Genomic DNA, 17,903 nt, shown 5'->3' with positions numbered 1-17,903 from the left:
TTTCCACTTTTTATGTCATTTCTAGCTAGAAATTAGTATTGTAGTAAATAAATAATTGCTTAGTTATCACTAAAGTGTCTCTATTTTGTTGTAGATCATTAAACTATTAAGCTGTCTCAGAAAATCTGTCCTGAACAAAGTTTTTGGAGCTGCCTTTGTGCACAAACAGTGCCTGCAAAGTAATGCTTAAGCTTTCAGAAACAGCCTTTGTAAACATAAAGACACAGATACAAGGTTATACTAACCTCTTTCACACCCACACTCGGATGCCCATTGGCTGTGAGACTGAAAGGTCTGCTTCCCAGCTCTGTGCTCAGTGGCCTTGGTGTCGAGCAGTTCCTATTCTGCTCCTGTCCGTTGGAGCTTCCGTGATGCAATTCATCCTCTTCCAAATGAGGTATGATTACATCAGCCTCCCTGCAAAAACATAAACAATGAAACATTATTAGGGGTTTTCAGCAATCATCAGATCTCCATCTATCTTACTTCACGTTTTCATTCTGCCTAAAGGGTCAGACGGAAACCAAATTGGGTCTGTCAAGATGGCCATTAATTACGGAAAGCATTAAATAATTGAATGGATGTAATTTATCAGAAGAAATGTTCACATGGGAAGTCTCAGGCTTTAAAGAAATGGAAAAGAACATAATAAGAACCACACTCACTCAGAATAATCTTTGATGGAATCAGTGTCATAATATTTCACTTTCAGCAAAAAAAAAAAAAAAAAGCAATCCTAATATCTTGTTAAAACTATTCAGACGGAAAGTAGCATTAAAGGTGAGCAGGTTTTAACAATGGATGTTATTATGAATGGAGTCAGCAGGGGGCAGTGTTAAATCAAAAAATCTATCTTTCCTTTTTATTCCTCCATTAGCCAGGATGTGATTACTTAGTACAGATAATGAATGAGCTCCACAGGACCCCTGGAAATTGAAAACACCAGCCATATCTGAAAATTGCTTTTGTGCTTGAATGCTGTTTGTTTCAATGAACAAGCAGCTCCAACCAACATCTCTGTGAACCATGCTGAGAGCACGGAACAAATGACTAGGGAAGATGCCAGGGAAGTCTGGTGCAGGTGTTCTCAAAGTCTCTCAAGAGACATGTTCTGCCAGACACACTCGCTACGCTCAACAAACGCACAGATGACACCTCACATTTGCCTGCCCTCCTCGATATGAGTGCGTACATGATGGGTGCTCTTGAGTAATCTAATGATTCTGTAGGAGGCTACGCTCCGTACTCTCATTATCAACTTGGAGAACCAGTGAGGAGGTGAGGTAATACTCAAAGGTCTACTAACGTGATGAGATTCGAATAAACATCCCACTTTTTATGTATCCTCATAATTCCTGCTTATTATCAGAGAAGCTTCAGGGAGTTGTCAGCCTCTAGTCTCACACAGATGCTGTTCTCAGACCTGTTTGTGTCCGTCTTGCCGTCAGCTTCTTTCTGCTCTAACAGCTCCCACTGCGCCTCCCCGCTCTCCTTTCTTTCCCCCCCAGCGTCTCCGTCAGTCCCTTGACTCGTCTCATCAAAAAACCTACCAGAAAAGAAGGAAAAAGTAATCAGTCTCATATCAGCTACAGACACTACAAAAAAAAAAAAAAAAAGACTGTCCATCAGCAAGAAATCCGCTGTGTGTCGGGAGCCCAAATGGATCAACAAAGTGGTGCAATAATACCAGCTTCGCTCTTGGTTTTAATTACTGATAGGCTTTTAATTAGCAGGCTGGACAATGCATGCTGAAACCCCTGTGATATTGATAGGAAAGGTCATAGTCTTATTGGATCATGCAGGAGGTAAGAAAGCAAATAGCAGTGCAGAAAGTGATTAATCTTCACTGGCTTGCACTGTAGCCCCACAGAGGCTTATCGATTAATCCGACGCAGGACATGGCAGCCACTAAACAACAATTTAAAACTATAAAAACTCAACCTAAAGTTATAGACAGCTGAGATTTAAAATAGAGCTTCGTGCAAGGAATTTTTATTTTTTAAACAGGAAACAATAAGCATGCGTGTAAAGCTGAGAGGGTGTTGCATATATTTGCCTTTGAGATAAGACAAAAAATGCACATGACTGCAATAATTAAATGGATTTAATGAAAACATCCTGTGAAATATAATACAAAATACAATGGGAAAAGTTAAAACCACAAGATTTAAACCATTTACTAACAATGTCTTGATCAGAATCAGTGATGTCAAGGATTGCCCTGCTTAAACAATGTGAGCTGAATCTGAACAGTGAATGAACAATGTTTTAATTAATTCTAACATCCTATATTTAAGATTAGTCAGATATTTACACAACACAAACATAATTGTTCATATCTGAGTCCTGTTTCATGAACTGCAATAGTGTGAACACTTGGTCCACTTAAAGGGGTCTGTGTTCGGTTCTTTTAAAGAGGACTCAGGTGTGAAAACACCCTATAATTGCTCCATAAAATGGCACTGAATGCTCTATTTGAGAACACGAGATCAAATGTTTGACTGTTATTGTAAGGTGCTGTAAATGCTGATGATCCATTATTTAATCACATGCTTCTCCACTACTCACTTCCATCAGCAAAGTGTGAGCTGTCATACATCATCACCCGTTTATTCAGTTATAGTAAGTTACTGCATTTCCTCACAGGGCTTGGAAGGCTTGACTGGACGTCTGTCCGTGTTTAACAGCTGAGTGCTGAATTAAAGCATTGACTGCTTAATCTTTTGGGGCTCTTCTGGGAGTCGTTTAATTCCCCCCAGTTTATTTATTTTTGTTGTTGTTGTTTGTCAACAGAAAATCAATACTCCTTGAACACTTTTTTCAAGAAGTCACTTATGCAGCTTTTGAATTGCTAAATATCAGCGCAAGTCTTTACGTTCTGTCACTTTTACTGTGACAGGCCACATTAAAAATGCACTGGCTTGGAATTAAACCAAGGCACAGCCAAGTTTACTCAGCAGAGAGGTGTCCCTGTGCTTCTAACCATTAAAGGACTAAAAACTAGATCACTTTGTATTCAGACAAAATTTTGAAAGATGATTTTGTCCATACAATGAAAGTCACTAGGGTCTGATTTAATTGACAAAATATTCTTCAAAATATCTTGTTTTGTGTCCCTCAGAAGAAAATTAGTCAGGAAGGTGTGTATATTGTGAATTTTTTTCATTTCTGGGTGAAATATCCCTTTAAGGTTTGTATTATAACTTCAAATCCTACCCTATATGGCAATGCTGTTGATCTACGAGGAAGGCCCATCGGTAGGAAATACAGAGTGGGCTGCAGTTGGTCATGGTGAGCTTGCGGCGGGATTTTGTGTTGTTGAGAATGCAGCCAAAGTCTAATGTGGTGCTTGAGAACTTGAGATTGGGGAAGTGGACCTCGCCCCTCAGCACTACCCTGTCCTGCTGAGGGTGGCTGTGGTAGCAGAACTCCAGCACATCCTCAACCATATGGGTGACACGGTCCTGTCGATACATGGGGTTGAAACGCACCCATAGGTCTTTCTGAGCTCCGACAGCCAGCACCAGGCTCTAGAGAAAAAGAAGAACTACACTCAGCCTGAAAGGCCAAAAATGCACGCCAAGGTAATGGAAAACATTTAAATCTTACCTGCACACTTGCATGCAAAGATGAGCAAAAATAGGATAAAATAAAAATTTATTTACCGTATTTTCCAGACTATAAGTCACACTTTTTTCATCGTTTGGCTGGTCCTGCGACTTATAGTCAGGTGCGACTTATTTATCAAAATTAATTTGACGTGAACCGAGAGAAATGAATCAAGAGAAAACATTACCGTCTACAGCTGCGAGAGGGCGCCCTAAATAAATGCGACTTATAGTCCAGTGCGACTTATATATATTTTTTTCCTCATCATGACGTATTTTTGGACTGATGCGACTTATACTCAGGTGCGACTTATAGTCCGAAAAATACGGTATATAAGATTATTTATTTAGCTTTTTGCTTTTTGGAAGAAAAAATGAATGGCCCCCATTAATTACACTGCCATTACTGGTCTATAAACGGTAACTTAACTCCACCTGTTTACCTTTGAGGTTGTATACAGTTCATCCCCTTCATAATCACACAATCCAAAAGGCTCATGCAGGGTCAGTTCCATGGAGAGGTTTAGGGAGGACAAGCTCTTCAGAACCAGCCTCTGATACAATGGAACCAGAGACACGTCTGGAGCCTGTGAGTTAGACACATACATTGGAAAAACTAAATATATATAACACAATATACTACAGGATTAGTGTGTGGGAATGTACATATTTACTGTGACCATAAGTACTGTATAATCTTGCATAGGAACTGAAAATTTGTCTCAGTACAAGACTGAGAATTTCTGAAACTACAGAGGCAGGCTTGGAGGAAGTAATATTGAGAGTAGCTATTATTAATTCTATTAGACACAACATCATTTTCAAGTTATTTGTGCAATATTACTGTCAATACTTAAAAGGCAAATTTCACTCTCCCCTACTCTCTTGGTTTCCCTCTTCCTCCACTTTCCTCTCATCTCTGTCTCTCCATTCCCTACTCGCTCTCTTTAATTGCTTTATTCCTCCAAGCTCTACTAAGGGAGCATTCAGTAAATCTAGCAGCATGGGCTGTCAAAACAGGGACGAATGGGACAGAATCAGATAAAAAGAATGCCGCTGAAATAAATTAGCATTTTTAGTTCTAAGATGCAGACTTGCAAGGCGCCCGGAAGCAGCTGTCAGAAGATATAAGAAGTGTATGAAAATATGTATGGCTGCAGCAAAAAAATGGAGAGAACAGGAATCTGACAAGGGGGATGGTGTTGTGTGTGTGTGAGTTGAAAGAGAAATAATAAAAGTGAAATAGGGCAGACAGAAAATCATTTTCATTATAATGATGGTTCCCCCTGAGCTCACTATGCTTATTCTACGGCTTTTTTTAAAAACAGAAGAGGACCTGAGATGCCAATGCTGAGCTGTGGGCTGGGGTTAAAATGAATTTGCCACCTCAGCTCACTTACAATCATTTTGCCAATGAGAAGTAAATTTGGACGGCTCATTTGAATGAATCCACATAACAACTGCATGGACTTTACTGTCAATATTAGAGGCAGCCATCTATTTTCAATTCCAATAGACCATGATATCAGCCTATGCTTCAATCTAGTCTTTATGCAGTTAAGTGACTTACAAATAAATCGAAATTGACTGACTTGATGAACAGATGATAGATATTTCTTCTACACCATTCATAATTTAGGCTTAATTCTTGTACAGGGGAGCAGTTAATTGCCTCTGCCTTACCACACACTGCAAACTATCTTTTCCAGCACAAAGAAAAGCATCTCGTACTTCTTAAAAAGTGAAAGGACATTTGATACATGGGTACACGTACAGCCACTAAGCTGCGGCACAGATAATGGACCTGATATTTATCATACACAAGCAATACAATAGTGACAAAATGATTAAGTAAAGGCACACTTCACCCAAACCTGAAAAATCTATAATCATTTATTCACTCTCATGTCATTCCAAACGTGTATTACTTACTTTCTTTCTTCTGCAGAAAACAAAAGATGATATTTGAAAGAATGTTTGAAATGGTTTTGGTGATCACTGACTTCCATTGTATGGGGGAAAAAACTAATTTCTCAAATTTCCAAAGAAGAAAGAAAGTCATACAGGTTTATGGGACAAGAGGGTGAATACATTTTGTGGTGAACTACCTCTTTAATATATAAAATAAATAGAAAATGAAATAAAAATACACAAATTAATTTAGTACAAAGGTTAAAACCTTTACAACTCATCTGCATTAAACATGAAAATGCAACTAAATAAAACTAGACTGCAGAGAAATTTAAGAATTTTAAGCATCTATGACACCAGTTAGGATATTAATTTTGGCAACCCTGAAAAACTGAATAAACTAGAAAATAAAATAGAAAATAGAAAATAAACTACAAATTCTGAGGGATTGGGGGTCTAAAAACTAAAAATATTATGAAAAAAAAGTTAAGCTACAGTTAAAATATAAATACATAGATTTACAGTAAATTCTGAACTATAATGACACTTGATGGTAGAGAGAGCTTTTTGCAAACCTTTTCCACATAGAAATTGATTTGTTGTGAGGAGATGTCTACTGCTGGGGAGACAAACTGGCATGTGACGTCTGCAGATATGATGCACTCTCTCACATACTGACGCCCGACAACAGCATAGCATACCAGTTTCTCTGTAACCACCTGTAATTCATATACACATTCACATTTAAAGACACCTCATATATTTACACAAATGAGATCCTTTTCATGTTCTCAATTTATGAATGGATGTGAATCATCTTTGAAAGTATCATTTTTAAAGTGCCCCTGTTATATGTAATGAAAGGTCATTATTTTGGTTTTGGGAGTCCCCAACAACAGGTCGACATGCATGCAAGGTCAAAAAACACTTTCATTGTCTTATAATATGCATTTATTTTTACCTTACTTGCTCAACGACTCCCAAACGATTCACTCAACGATTCATTTTTCCAAACCCCTCCGTTGCGTGATTGTTATCTGCAGTGATTGATGAATTTGCATTTTCATTCAGACCAAGTGAAATACCAATAAGTGACGGGCAATATGCTAATGTTTTTCAAGTTGATGTCAACGTGAAACGGCTTGGGATTCGTTTTAAAAACGACTCGTTTCAATGATTTAAAGTCGACCCTTCTTTTGAGAGACAATAACTTTATACAAGGTGCACTTTCAGATTTAACACTTTGCAAGATGTTTTCATTCAGAGAAGAGCCTGAGTTAAACACTGCATGAAAGGTCATTTTCAAAAATCCATAATAGCGGCACCTTAAAAAGCCTGCTCAGCCTTGTTTTGAAATGCACTAAAACAGAACGCTCCTCTATGATGCCTGAGTGCTGGCACACTGACAGCTGACCGACTGATGGCTATGCAATGCAGCATCTTGGCGTGGGAGGCAGCAAGGCAGGCCTATATTCATTCTGACCTTCTCTCATCTCTAATTTACTATGAAATCAATAAGGACTCAGGGAGGCATGCACCTCTGTAATGCTCTAGAGAGGAAGTCAATACACAGCTCTGTGCATCTCAACTAAAAGAGGATTACGTGTGGCTTTCAGGACCTTCATCACTGTAGTATTCAAAGTTCAGTCGGAACTACTGTTGGGAAACATATTTAAAATTGTTGTGAAGAATGTAGACCTGGATATACTGTAGATACCTTGGGAACGTCAGAGGAGCTCTCAAGCAGCATATCAGCGGATTGGCCAGGAGCAAGTGATAAACGTGCAGGAGATAAGCTGAAAAGTGGGCCTTCTTGAACTGAAGTTTGTAGACTCTTGCTTTTCTTGTTCCTAGACTTGTTAGGTGTCAGAAGTTCTCTATTAGGAATCGGTGGAAACCCTTCTGTGGTCCATAATAGTTGGTGAGTGCGACGTCCTCGATTGGTGATTCTGAAGGCGTACTGACATGGAACGGAACTGGAAGATCAGAACAACTATGAATTTTTGTGAATAGAGGACACGTGTTATGTTAAACTCAAGGACATCTGCATGTGATTGGTTGTTTTACCTGAAGTGAGTTCCTAAATCCAGGTAAGGAGCAAATGGCCGGTCAGTGACTATGGTGGTACCCTTTCCTTTGGCCAACACAGGAATGTTAAAGATCTGTCCATCCTGGATTTCTAGTAAAAGCTCATCCTGGAAGGGCAAGGTGTCATTCAGGTGGGCTATCAACTTCAATTCCAGACTCTTCTCTGGAGGAATTTCCCCTTCAGGGGGATCCACACACCAGTGAGACCTGTTCTTCACCTATCAACATACATATACATGCTATAACACAAAATCACTAATTCTATAGTGAAGTTTTGAACATATGACAGCAAAAAAGGATAATAAACTTTTTTTTTTAACTATGTGAAAGTATTTACTGTCACTTTTGATCAATATGTCCCTGTTGAATGCAAGGATTACTAAAAGAAAACGTACTGACCCCAAACCATTAAATGGTAGTATATAAATTATGTTTAATAATTTATTATTACCGAGCAACTAAACAAATATTTTTTTTTTACTTTCCCGTTTATTACAATTGTGTCCAGGAATTACCAGCTACAGTATATTAAAAAAATAAAAAACACCTAGCTAGGAATAATTTAGAATTAATAAACAGCAATGAGACACTAAAGCATCCATTACATCATCCAATATACCATATAGTCCAACACAGGCACAAGAAAAAAAAAATAACATGCACAAAACAACGGTAAACTCCCTTATGTGTGTGGACTGATTCTTCTGTGTCTTATGTAATGTTCAGGGGAAATGATCCCACAGGGGATGAGTTTTCTAGTGGGAAATGAGAAATATTAATGATCATTCCCTCCCGGTTGGCTCAAACACAAGTTAATGCCAGTCAAATGCAAAGCGCTCAGCAAAATCTTATCTCAAGTCTTGTAATTGAACAGAGATTTAAATGAGCATCCATGTAGCGATAACATTCACATATGTGCATCTATATGTCCTGCCAGGAGGATTCTTTTTATCTAAAGGGAATAGGAATTACTGGCAATAGTATTGTGATCTGGTATCAGTTTTATAATGAGTACTGAACGGCTAATGGATGGATACTGTTTGTGCTTCAACTAACCCAAGAGTCTGACATCTGCTCTTTACTGGGGTATTGACATGGAGGATATGCATATAAGCAGTTTTTTCCTTATTCAAATCCCAGATGTGAAGCGCCTCCTCTCTGGCCTACTTTTTCTCCCTAGTTTCATTATTTCCTTTCATTTTCTCATAACAAGAAATAAACCAATGAGAAAAAAGTGCAAGCTCGTCTTTGCATGCAAAAGTGCACCTCACCAGCTGCTTAATTTGTACCACTACTTTTCATAACTGTTGGCGAAGGATTCAAATCAATTTTCATAATGCGGCCAAATGATTGATGTCCCGCACATTAACTTTTAATTGGGATTTTCTGACTGAGCAAAGAGAACCTGGGAGATGGTGTGTTAAGGGATTCTGATTAATAGCGTTTTATTTATCTTAAGAGTGTGGTTCATCCTGATGGCTGAGTATAGCTTTTGGCACATTAATCATCATTCCCATTACTCTCTCCTTTTACAGTCCCCATAGGAAAAAAACTGACTGTAGAGAGGAAATTGAAGGTAGAGTACAGTATTTCCTGTTTCAGTGTACACAATCTAATACTTTAACATGTAGCTGAATGTACATTATCCCACTTAATACATAAATAAATATAAAGGCATGGCATATTGAGCTGAGTTGAAATGACAACAGTCAGTTTAGCAGAAAATAACATTTTGACCACAGAATGTAACTGTCCAATCAGAATGAAGTGTTACAGAAAACCCTGTAAACATCTCACATAGATGAATCGGCAAAAATTACTTTTTTATATTCAACTCCTCAAGCTGATATGGATTCTGAGGCATGCAGGACCTATATATTTGTGTGTGGCAAAGTGTGTTTGTGAGGCAGACAGTGTGCTAGAGACCGATCAGGAGGAGCCTTACTCATATCTCACATTCACTCAACTGTGCAGAGCCCCAATGAATAATTCTGGAGAAATATACTGACCATCAGAGATAGTACAAGGTTTTGGCAGCACTTTATATGAGAAGCCCTTTAAAATATATTTTAATGTATCAGCTTTTTTTTTACGTAAGAGCAGCCATTTGTAACAGCCATTTGTAACTTCACTGTGCAAGGCTACTAGTGTCATCTGCGCACAGATATTTTAGCTATACAGCAAACAGGTATTTGATTACATAATATTTCCATTTATTATAATAAAAACACACTAACTATTTGTTTGTAGTGCAAATAGTTTTATAGTTTACTGCATTTTGTTATTATTCTAGTTATTTCCATATAACAGCTAATGAATCAGAAGCCTCAATTGTTTTTATTGAAATTGCTTACTTCAATGTATAACAAAATAAGGTGGATACACATACTGCGCACATACTGAACATATTCATTTCCAAAATAAGCTCTTCAATATTTATAACATATTGTTGCATAATCATGAATATTTTAAAGTTATATTGAATATATTCAACCTTCATTTATTTGATAAAAAAATATAAAATGCTTTCAACTTAAAAAAAACTTTTCTAGTTTAATATATTTTTAAATGTATTCATGTGATAGCAGAGCAAATTTTCTGTTTTTTAAAAGCCCGCTATATTTAATATTAAAATTATAATTTATATTCAGATTTAATTGATCTAAATATAAAAATAAACATTCCTTAAAAAGAAAAAAATAAATCGTTATATACAAAAGCTTATGAATTACATAAGTAAATATTTTGTAATTCATAAGCTAATGAGGCAATGCTAACCAGCCAAACTATTAACCCATTATATAATGTAATCATATTCCTGTACATGTGTGTATTGCAAAATATTTATGATTAAGTTTAAGCTTATAAACTAATATAGTATACCACATATCATATTATTTGTTTAAATAAAAAATAAAAAACCTCTGCAGATTAATCCCAGGACAAGCCAATGGTAACACAGTCATGACCAGCAGTAGGCTGTCCTTGGAAGAGCGAAAGTGCAAATTCAGTATTCAGCAAGGAGGAAACGCCTTTGAGCAGATAGAGGGAAGAGAGAAGGCCTGATCATTTGAACTGCGCCGGACTAAAGGAGGTCAGCAGGGAGACATAGATGACTCCGTAAGTCTTCATTTGAAAGAGAAGTGGCAAAGCAAGTGGGAGAGAGATAGAGGAGGGGAAGAGAGATAGACGAGCCGGTCGATAGGGAGCTAGATCGAGGTTGGGGCGATTTCCCCTTGAGAGAGGAATCAAGTGAAGAACAAGCCAGCTGAAATTTCAATAATAAGATCAGACCTGCATCAGACGGTTTAACACCATTGATTGCTTTAAACTTCATCGTGCTGTAGAGCTTTACAATGGAACCAAAAGCCAGTCTCAGGAGAGACATATCTTTCCGAAAAACTCACAATAGTAGTTTATCAGAAACTAGATGAACAGATGGACGCATAACAGCGAAAGACTGCGTTTTGAGTATTTCCAATTCACGTGGCACTCTTGTCAGCATCTGCTTGGCACTCAGCCATGCTATCGAGCGCCTGTAATGAAATTCAGGATCGACTAAAGCTGGAAAATGTTTGGTAAAAACTATGGGCTTATGAAAGTCTTCAGCCTTGGAGGAGAAGAGAGGATCAGTTTACCAATGAGTGTCAGCAGAATCTAGGATGCCCTGAATATCTGAATGGGTTTTTCTATATATGTTTCCAAGTCTCTTTGTGTGTGTGTGTGTGTGTGTTTGATTGATTGCATGCAATTCTTCTAGGGATTAATTAAACAAAGCCTAATGCTAAATTTATCAGTGCTGAGAATCAAAGAAGCTTATTTAATATAAAGAGCGGCCAAAACAAAAAATGGAGATTAAGAGAAATTAGGATCTATAAAAGGCATGTAGTGGTATAAATCTTATCTAATCTAAAATCATTCACAACACATGGAGAGACGATCATGATTCTGGACTCATAAGTAAGAAAAAAGCAGAATGGACATCAGGTGAGGAAACTAGGCCCTAGAGAAACAGTACTGAAGCGATTCGTCCCTTCTGTCGCAATAGAACCCACCATTTGAGCAAAGAATCTGGCTGGGATTGGAGAGTCGTTTGACAGCTGCAGAGTCCTTGTGACATCAGTCAGCACGGGAATGGAGCCAAAGTTCAGCTTGGCAGCCGTGACAGAGACAGAAGGTCCCTGGCCAACACAGGAGAGCAGGAGCTCCTATAGAGAAAAGAAACACATATCTAGCAATGCGCTTAAATTCTTTTGCCAAGAATTTAATAAAATCCATTTGTGATGCTCCACTGATAGAGATACAAACATACTGCGTAGGAAACTGCTATGTTATCAGATCTATTAACAGTTAACATAAACTCTGACAAAGAGAAAAAGCTGTGTACGCAAGAAATGATCCATTTTAATCATTTTAATGTAAACAGCGGCTGATGATTGATGACAGCACTAGTGAAGACAGAGGGAGGCTGTTTAATGCAGCATCTCATGTAATAGCTGAGGAGGAGAACCGTGTCTCATGTGAAAATGAAGCAAGGATTCTGCTCTTAACGAGCCTTCCTCTCTTCCTAGAAAAAAAAAAAACATGATCTTTTGCTCTTTACTGTGCATTCTTTAGCACAGACCCCCAAGTATAATATAATTATATAGTTCTTAATAAGCACTTAATTTAATATTATTAATAAAATTAAAATAAAATTAAATTCTTTATCTTTTTTTAAAGACCAATGTGTATCACCACTGTTTATAATAGTGATGTCACAACAGACATTTAATGATGGAAAATTAGACATTTCCATATATGGTTCCGGAATTAGTAAACAAACATTAAAAAGTTTGCAGTGAAATTTTTTTTTTTTTAAACAACTGAATACTCTTATTCCGCAAGGCTGCATTAAAATAATTAAAGATTATAGTAAAGTGATTTAAAATGTTGCAAAATAGGTTTCAAATAAATTCTGCTCTTCTGAACATTTAAAGAATCCATTCAAATGAGTCTTGAAAAATTTATATCACAGTTTCCACAAAAATATTAAGCAGCACAACCATTTAACATTGATAATAATAAGAAATGTTTTTTAGCACCAAATTAGCATATTAGAATGATTTCTGGATATAACAAGAAGCACAAGAAGCCGTGACTTACAGTGGCTATTTATAGAATATTTTACAACAGCAATTGCAAATTCATAATTAAACTATCTGTTTTATAAGAGTAATGTGACAATGAAAACTGGAGTAATGGTTGCTCAGCTTTTCTATCACAGGAATAAATTACATTTAAAAAATATGTTGAATTAGAAAACAGTTATTTTGAATTGTGATAACATTTCACTATATTATTGTTTTTACTGTATTTTTGATCAAATAAATGCAGCCTTGGTGATCATAAAAGACTTTTGAACAATAAAGTAAACACAAATATAATATGTGCATACACTCACCAATGGTGGGTCTTGGCGACCTAGTATAGCAATGTAAGCTGTCTCCTGCATGCTGCCCACTGTCTTGGCCTGAAGAACTAATGGAATCTGTTCGGTGCTGTACGGCTGGATGACCCCTCGTGCATGAGGACTTGAATAAAGAAGAGCTGGGTTTTGTTCATAGGGCTGCACGGAGAAACAGAAATGTGTCATTTGCATGAACATAAAAACAGATATCTCTAATTTCTGATTAAGAACTTTGAAAGGCCTGCAATATAAAACAAATTGACTTTTAAAGAAATCACCTGAGGCAGAAGGCCATAGCAAGCAGGTAGATCAGTATTATTAGTGAGCTCAACTGATTGCTCATAGGGACGGCCCAGGAAACAGTCCTGGAACTGAAGAACTGTGTTCTTGAGGACCACATCTGGCACAACACATCTACAGGGACACTCAGATATAAGTTTTGTGAATGAAAAACCACTTCATTTCTTTATAAAATGCTATACATTACCTAGCTTTGATTGGGAGAGCCAAAATTTCCTCTCCAACACTTTGAACATCCAGCACTAAAGCCATATTGTAGTCTTGCACCGTGTTGGAGCAAAAGGTTAACTGCAAAACAATCAAAGATTAGTATGATTTTTGAAAGAGGTCTCTTAGGCCCTGTCCCAAATCGCACTCTAAACCCTCGCGGACTGTCGGATAGAGTCTGTTGTGGAGCTCGCCCCTGTGCAGACTTGGCAGAAGTGTGTACTGAGGGGGCATAACGACCACAAAGGGGACACATGCTAGCACCCTTCTGAACACTAAAATGACGAATGGGACACTCTACGCACACGCGGCGGCCAAGTCCATAAGACCGCAAGTACACATGAAGTGTTCCATTTGGGACAGGGCCTTATACTCAACAAGGCTGCATTTATTTATTAAAAAATACGGTATTATTTTGAAATGCTGACATTTTAAAACAACTGCTTCATATTTTAAATATATTGCAAAATGTATATTTATTCCTGATGGCAAAGCTGCATTTGAGCAGTTTTAAAAACAGTTCTGTCATGACAACTCTCGGGGGGATTGTCATGGTAATGTATATAACAATGTTAATGTATTTGGTCTAAGCGGAATAGATCTGTTATGCTGCTGCTGTGGCAGAGCTACTGAGACTTGCTACTGCCAATACATCCACAATATGCTGCATTGAGCATGTAAGAAATAATGCTGCTGCAAATATAACATACATGAAATAACCCTCATATAGCATTCATAAATCACTTCCTAGCAGATCTATACAGGTGGAGCTGGGGAAGGTGAAGGGTTTCTGAAGCATGCGGCGAACTGCTAGAACAAGCACTAGTCACATATTTGAATGTTGAGCAAGGAGCTAATTGGCTACTGATACATGAGAGAACCAATCAGCTGTCCCATGTGATAATGATGTCATTATCAGACTGCGCCATCTAGAGTTTCATGCCAGAACTCTGTATTTGAGCTGATTAGACATGATTAGAAAGAACAGGATGAATATTTGAATAAGAACTTTTTTGTAACAAAAGTCTTTACTGCCACTTTTTGAACAATTTAAAGCATTCATGCTGAATAAAAGCATTCTTTTTTTTTCAATCTTCATTCAATCTTACTGACCCCAAACCTTTAAAAGGTAGGGCCTATTCTTTATAAGATTTTATGTCTCTCAGTCATCATATCATAAAACAAAACCAGTTAACTATAATTGTTTAAATCACAATTAAAACAGCTTTGGAGAGATTTAACAGCTGCTTGTCTAAATTTAGTGTGTCACAAATCACTGTGTTATTCTAAACAGTTCAGATAGCAATATTCCTCTCCCTGTAGTGTTTTAAGTGCTCTGAAACCGCACATATGGGATCACAGACAACTGTCACCAAGAAATGTAACAGAGAAGAACGGCAAAGTACTCTCCAGGTGCTATTCTTTTATTATGCTAACACGTCTAGGAGGCTGCCGGCCAGCTGCGTGATGCATTTGAGAATATCATCCCATTCCACTAATATGACTAACCACAAGCCCCTAATATGTATTCTTGTGCTGAGGCCTCATTAGAGCACTGTGAGCCACACTCGTGTCACAGAGTGGGAGAGGCACATTTGCACACTGACAGGAGACACCCACAATCACTGGAAGCACAAAGACAGGCGGACACATCCAACAGATTAGCCCTCCAAAGTGCTGACAGCTCCCATTGATGGGAAAAGACCACCACATGACAGGTACGCAAGGTACCTGGCAACCAGTGAAAGGAGTATGGGCAAGATAATCACAGTCCTAGAGAAAGAGAGTGAGAGAGAGGAATGAGCTACTATTCTCATTTATCACTTATTCCAATATATTCCACCTCCCATTTTTCTATTAATGGAATACAGAGGCTCTTTTTCAAAAGTGCAAGCTGTTTGTGGTTTAAAAGGGATTAAAGGTCTTCTCTGAACGGGCATTTAAAGCTGCACTTAGTTTTAAAGACAAAGTTTCAGTCTCTGGAGAGAATGTTGATATTTGTGGCACGGACAGGTCATAGGGATCGTCTCGTCGGCTCACTTCAGCTTTGCATAGGGAAATTGATTCAAATCGCTTTGAGGTATTCAGTGAGATAATATGATGATGGCTCAGCTTAGTATCAGAAAGAACAAAAAATACCTGGATTTCAATCTCAGCCATAGCGCGAACTGTTCCTGAGCTGGGGGATAAGATAAACTCTTTCGGTCTCCTTTCGGTTTTGTCTCCTGGTCCCCATTCACTTCTGTTCAGCTGAGCGACCTGGTCCATGCTGGTAATGCTCGCATGTCCCATACCATCTCCAGGGATCCGCAGTCCAAAGCTCATGGGCACCACTGAAGTGTTGCTCAGGCGACATGTCAGCGTTTGCGGAAACCCTTAGGTCAGTGAGAGAAGACTTCTTGATTATACAACTAATATGCAAAACAAGCATTGAATGCTAACACTGATGAAGCGAAGAGTGCAAGTTCATTTACCAAAGGACACCTCCCCAAAGTTGAGCTCTGGGACGCTGAAGTGGAATGTAGGCCCAATTAAACACCCCCTGCAAGAGATATAGGGACGCAGAAACTTTCAAAAAACCTACTTGCCAAGAATGAAGACCATTGAAAATGTAGCACTGCAAGTAATTATACAAAACTAATAGGCTGCTGAGGTGAAGTCCAGTGGAACGAGGAATGAGTGCCATTGTTTTTGAAATGACAAGGCAGTCATTTGTAGTTTGTCAAGGTTGTTTTGGAATGTCTACATTCAGCACTTTCAGTGGTAATCCATCTTAATCAAGGGGGAAGTGACTTGTGCTAGTTTGTTTGAAAGATTTCAGCAGAGCTCTGCTTCGTTCATTTAATTAAGGTTCAGCCTATATAGATTCATTTAATCAGACATAAGCTAATGATTAAAACAATGAAGAGTGAAGGAGAAACATTGGTGGTTTTGCTAATGGTCATAAGAGGCAATTGATTAAAGGAAGGGAAGTAAAATATGGGGTAAGCCTTGCATCAGGCAAAGGATATCTTCATTGCACTAAAAAACAACTCTGGCTAAGTTTAAGCAATACTTGAAAAAAGTATGTAAAAATAGTAATACAGACATTTCCAAAATCACAGTATTCATAAAACAGTATTTGGAGGACCTAGAACTTCCGGCTAGACTCCAAAATATGGATCCAATCGACACTTTATTTGACAGAATTTGTAAATGGGATTGAAGCAACCAACTGACACTGGTAGGTCACATGACAAAGACAACGACGAATACATTTGGATTACATTCACACTTCACACACTCAAGAAACTTTCTTTAATGGACACAAAGTAACAAAAAAGGTTTTACTGTGATATTTTAATAGTATGTTCCCTACCAGGGTGGAATGTGTATGAATGCGACAGGCAATCTATAATTTTTCACGGTTGGGTTAATGTTTTAAAACTGCCATTAGCACATAACGATGGAAAGGAATGGGGATTGGCAGGAAATGTTCTAGTGTTGTGGAAAATTAGCAATTAAAGTCAAAAGAAGTTCATTTAACAGATACCAAGCAAGACATTTGACTTTCTCGAATGTTTAGATAATAATTCATTCATGGCAGAATTTGATAAAGTGGTAGTGTCTAGCATGAAGAAAAACAAGTGTCTTGTCTGATAGGATAATGATTAAAATGCCTAAAACTATATATATTTAAATATTTCCATCATACTTTGTACAGACGAACCTAATCCTCTAGGGAGCAATTTCATGTAGGTTTTAAATATGAATATGAACGGTTTTCCTCATGGACAGCAGAATGAACACATTAAGAAATGACTAACAACCAAATACATAATTAACTATCTTACATTTAGAATGGAATATAAATAAATACATATTAAAATAACATAAATATGAATTAGTCAAAAATAAAAAATGAATAGTTGTCTTGGCCTTAACTATGAGCATTGATTAGGCCATGTTCATACAGTAGTTAAAGGGTTAATCCAAGAGGTTTACCTGAATGTGACAATTACAGGCTCAGGGTTTCCCACCACACTGAAGTGTAACTCCTCAGAGAAGACACCCAGTTTGTCAGAAGAGAAGTGGACCTCCAGTGTTTTGTAGGCTCCTGGTGGGATCACGCCTTCAGAGGGGTCGAAGGAAAAGCAAAGACCCAACACTGTACTGGGCTTCACTAGTTTATACGCACCCTTTATCAGTCCCTTGTTAGTCAGAAGCAGCTAAGAGGAAGAGAAAACAGACAGAGATAAGACAAAAGAAAGAGGGTCTGTATTACCCTGCACAGACTTCCAATTGTTTCTTTCTTTCACCGGTGGGATCAGTTTCCGGTGTTTAATCATACACTTGGATAC

General features: G+C 37.8%; 1 protein-coding gene across 1 annotated transcript in view; it reads right to left on the bottom strand.

Annotated features, from left to right (window-relative positions):
- Nucleotides 1–17,903, bottom strand: part of hydin (HYDIN axonemal central pair apparatus protein) — a 70,627-nt gene that overhangs the window by 31,630 nt on the left and 21,094 nt on the right. The window contains exons 11-24 of the mRNA XM_052582955.1: nt 17,548–17,771; nt 16,038–16,105; nt 15,703–15,938; nt 13,544–13,644; nt 13,335–13,470; nt 13,051–13,215; nt 11,663–11,815; nt 7,587–7,825; nt 7,237–7,495; nt 6,095–6,238; nt 4,052–4,195; nt 3,217–3,530; nt 1,424–1,546; nt 246–417 (exon numbers count right to left, since the gene is read on the bottom strand). Coding sequence (XP_052438915.1) covers nt 246–417; nt 1,424–1,546; nt 3,217–3,530; nt 4,052–4,195; nt 6,095–6,238; nt 7,237–7,495; nt 7,587–7,825; nt 11,663–11,815; nt 13,051–13,215; nt 13,335–13,470; nt 13,544–13,644; nt 15,703–15,938; nt 16,038–16,105; nt 17,548–17,771 — 2,478 coding nt within the window. The remainder of the gene's footprint in view (nt 1–245; nt 418–1,423; nt 1,547–3,216; nt 3,531–4,051; nt 4,196–6,094; nt 6,239–7,236; nt 7,496–7,586; nt 7,826–11,662; nt 11,816–13,050; nt 13,216–13,334; nt 13,471–13,543; nt 13,645–15,702; nt 15,939–16,037; nt 16,106–17,547; nt 17,772–17,903) is intronic.

Source organism: Carassius gibelio, chromosome B18 (assembly GCF_023724105.1).
Source record: "Carassius gibelio isolate Cgi1373 ecotype wild population from Czech Republic chromosome B18, carGib1.2-hapl.c, whole genome shotgun sequence".
Taxonomy (NCBI): Eukaryota; Metazoa; Chordata; class Actinopteri; order Cypriniformes; family Cyprinidae; genus Carassius; species Carassius gibelio.
Note: the sequence above shows the minus strand (reverse complement) of the source record. Positions and strands in the feature narration are given on the sequence as shown.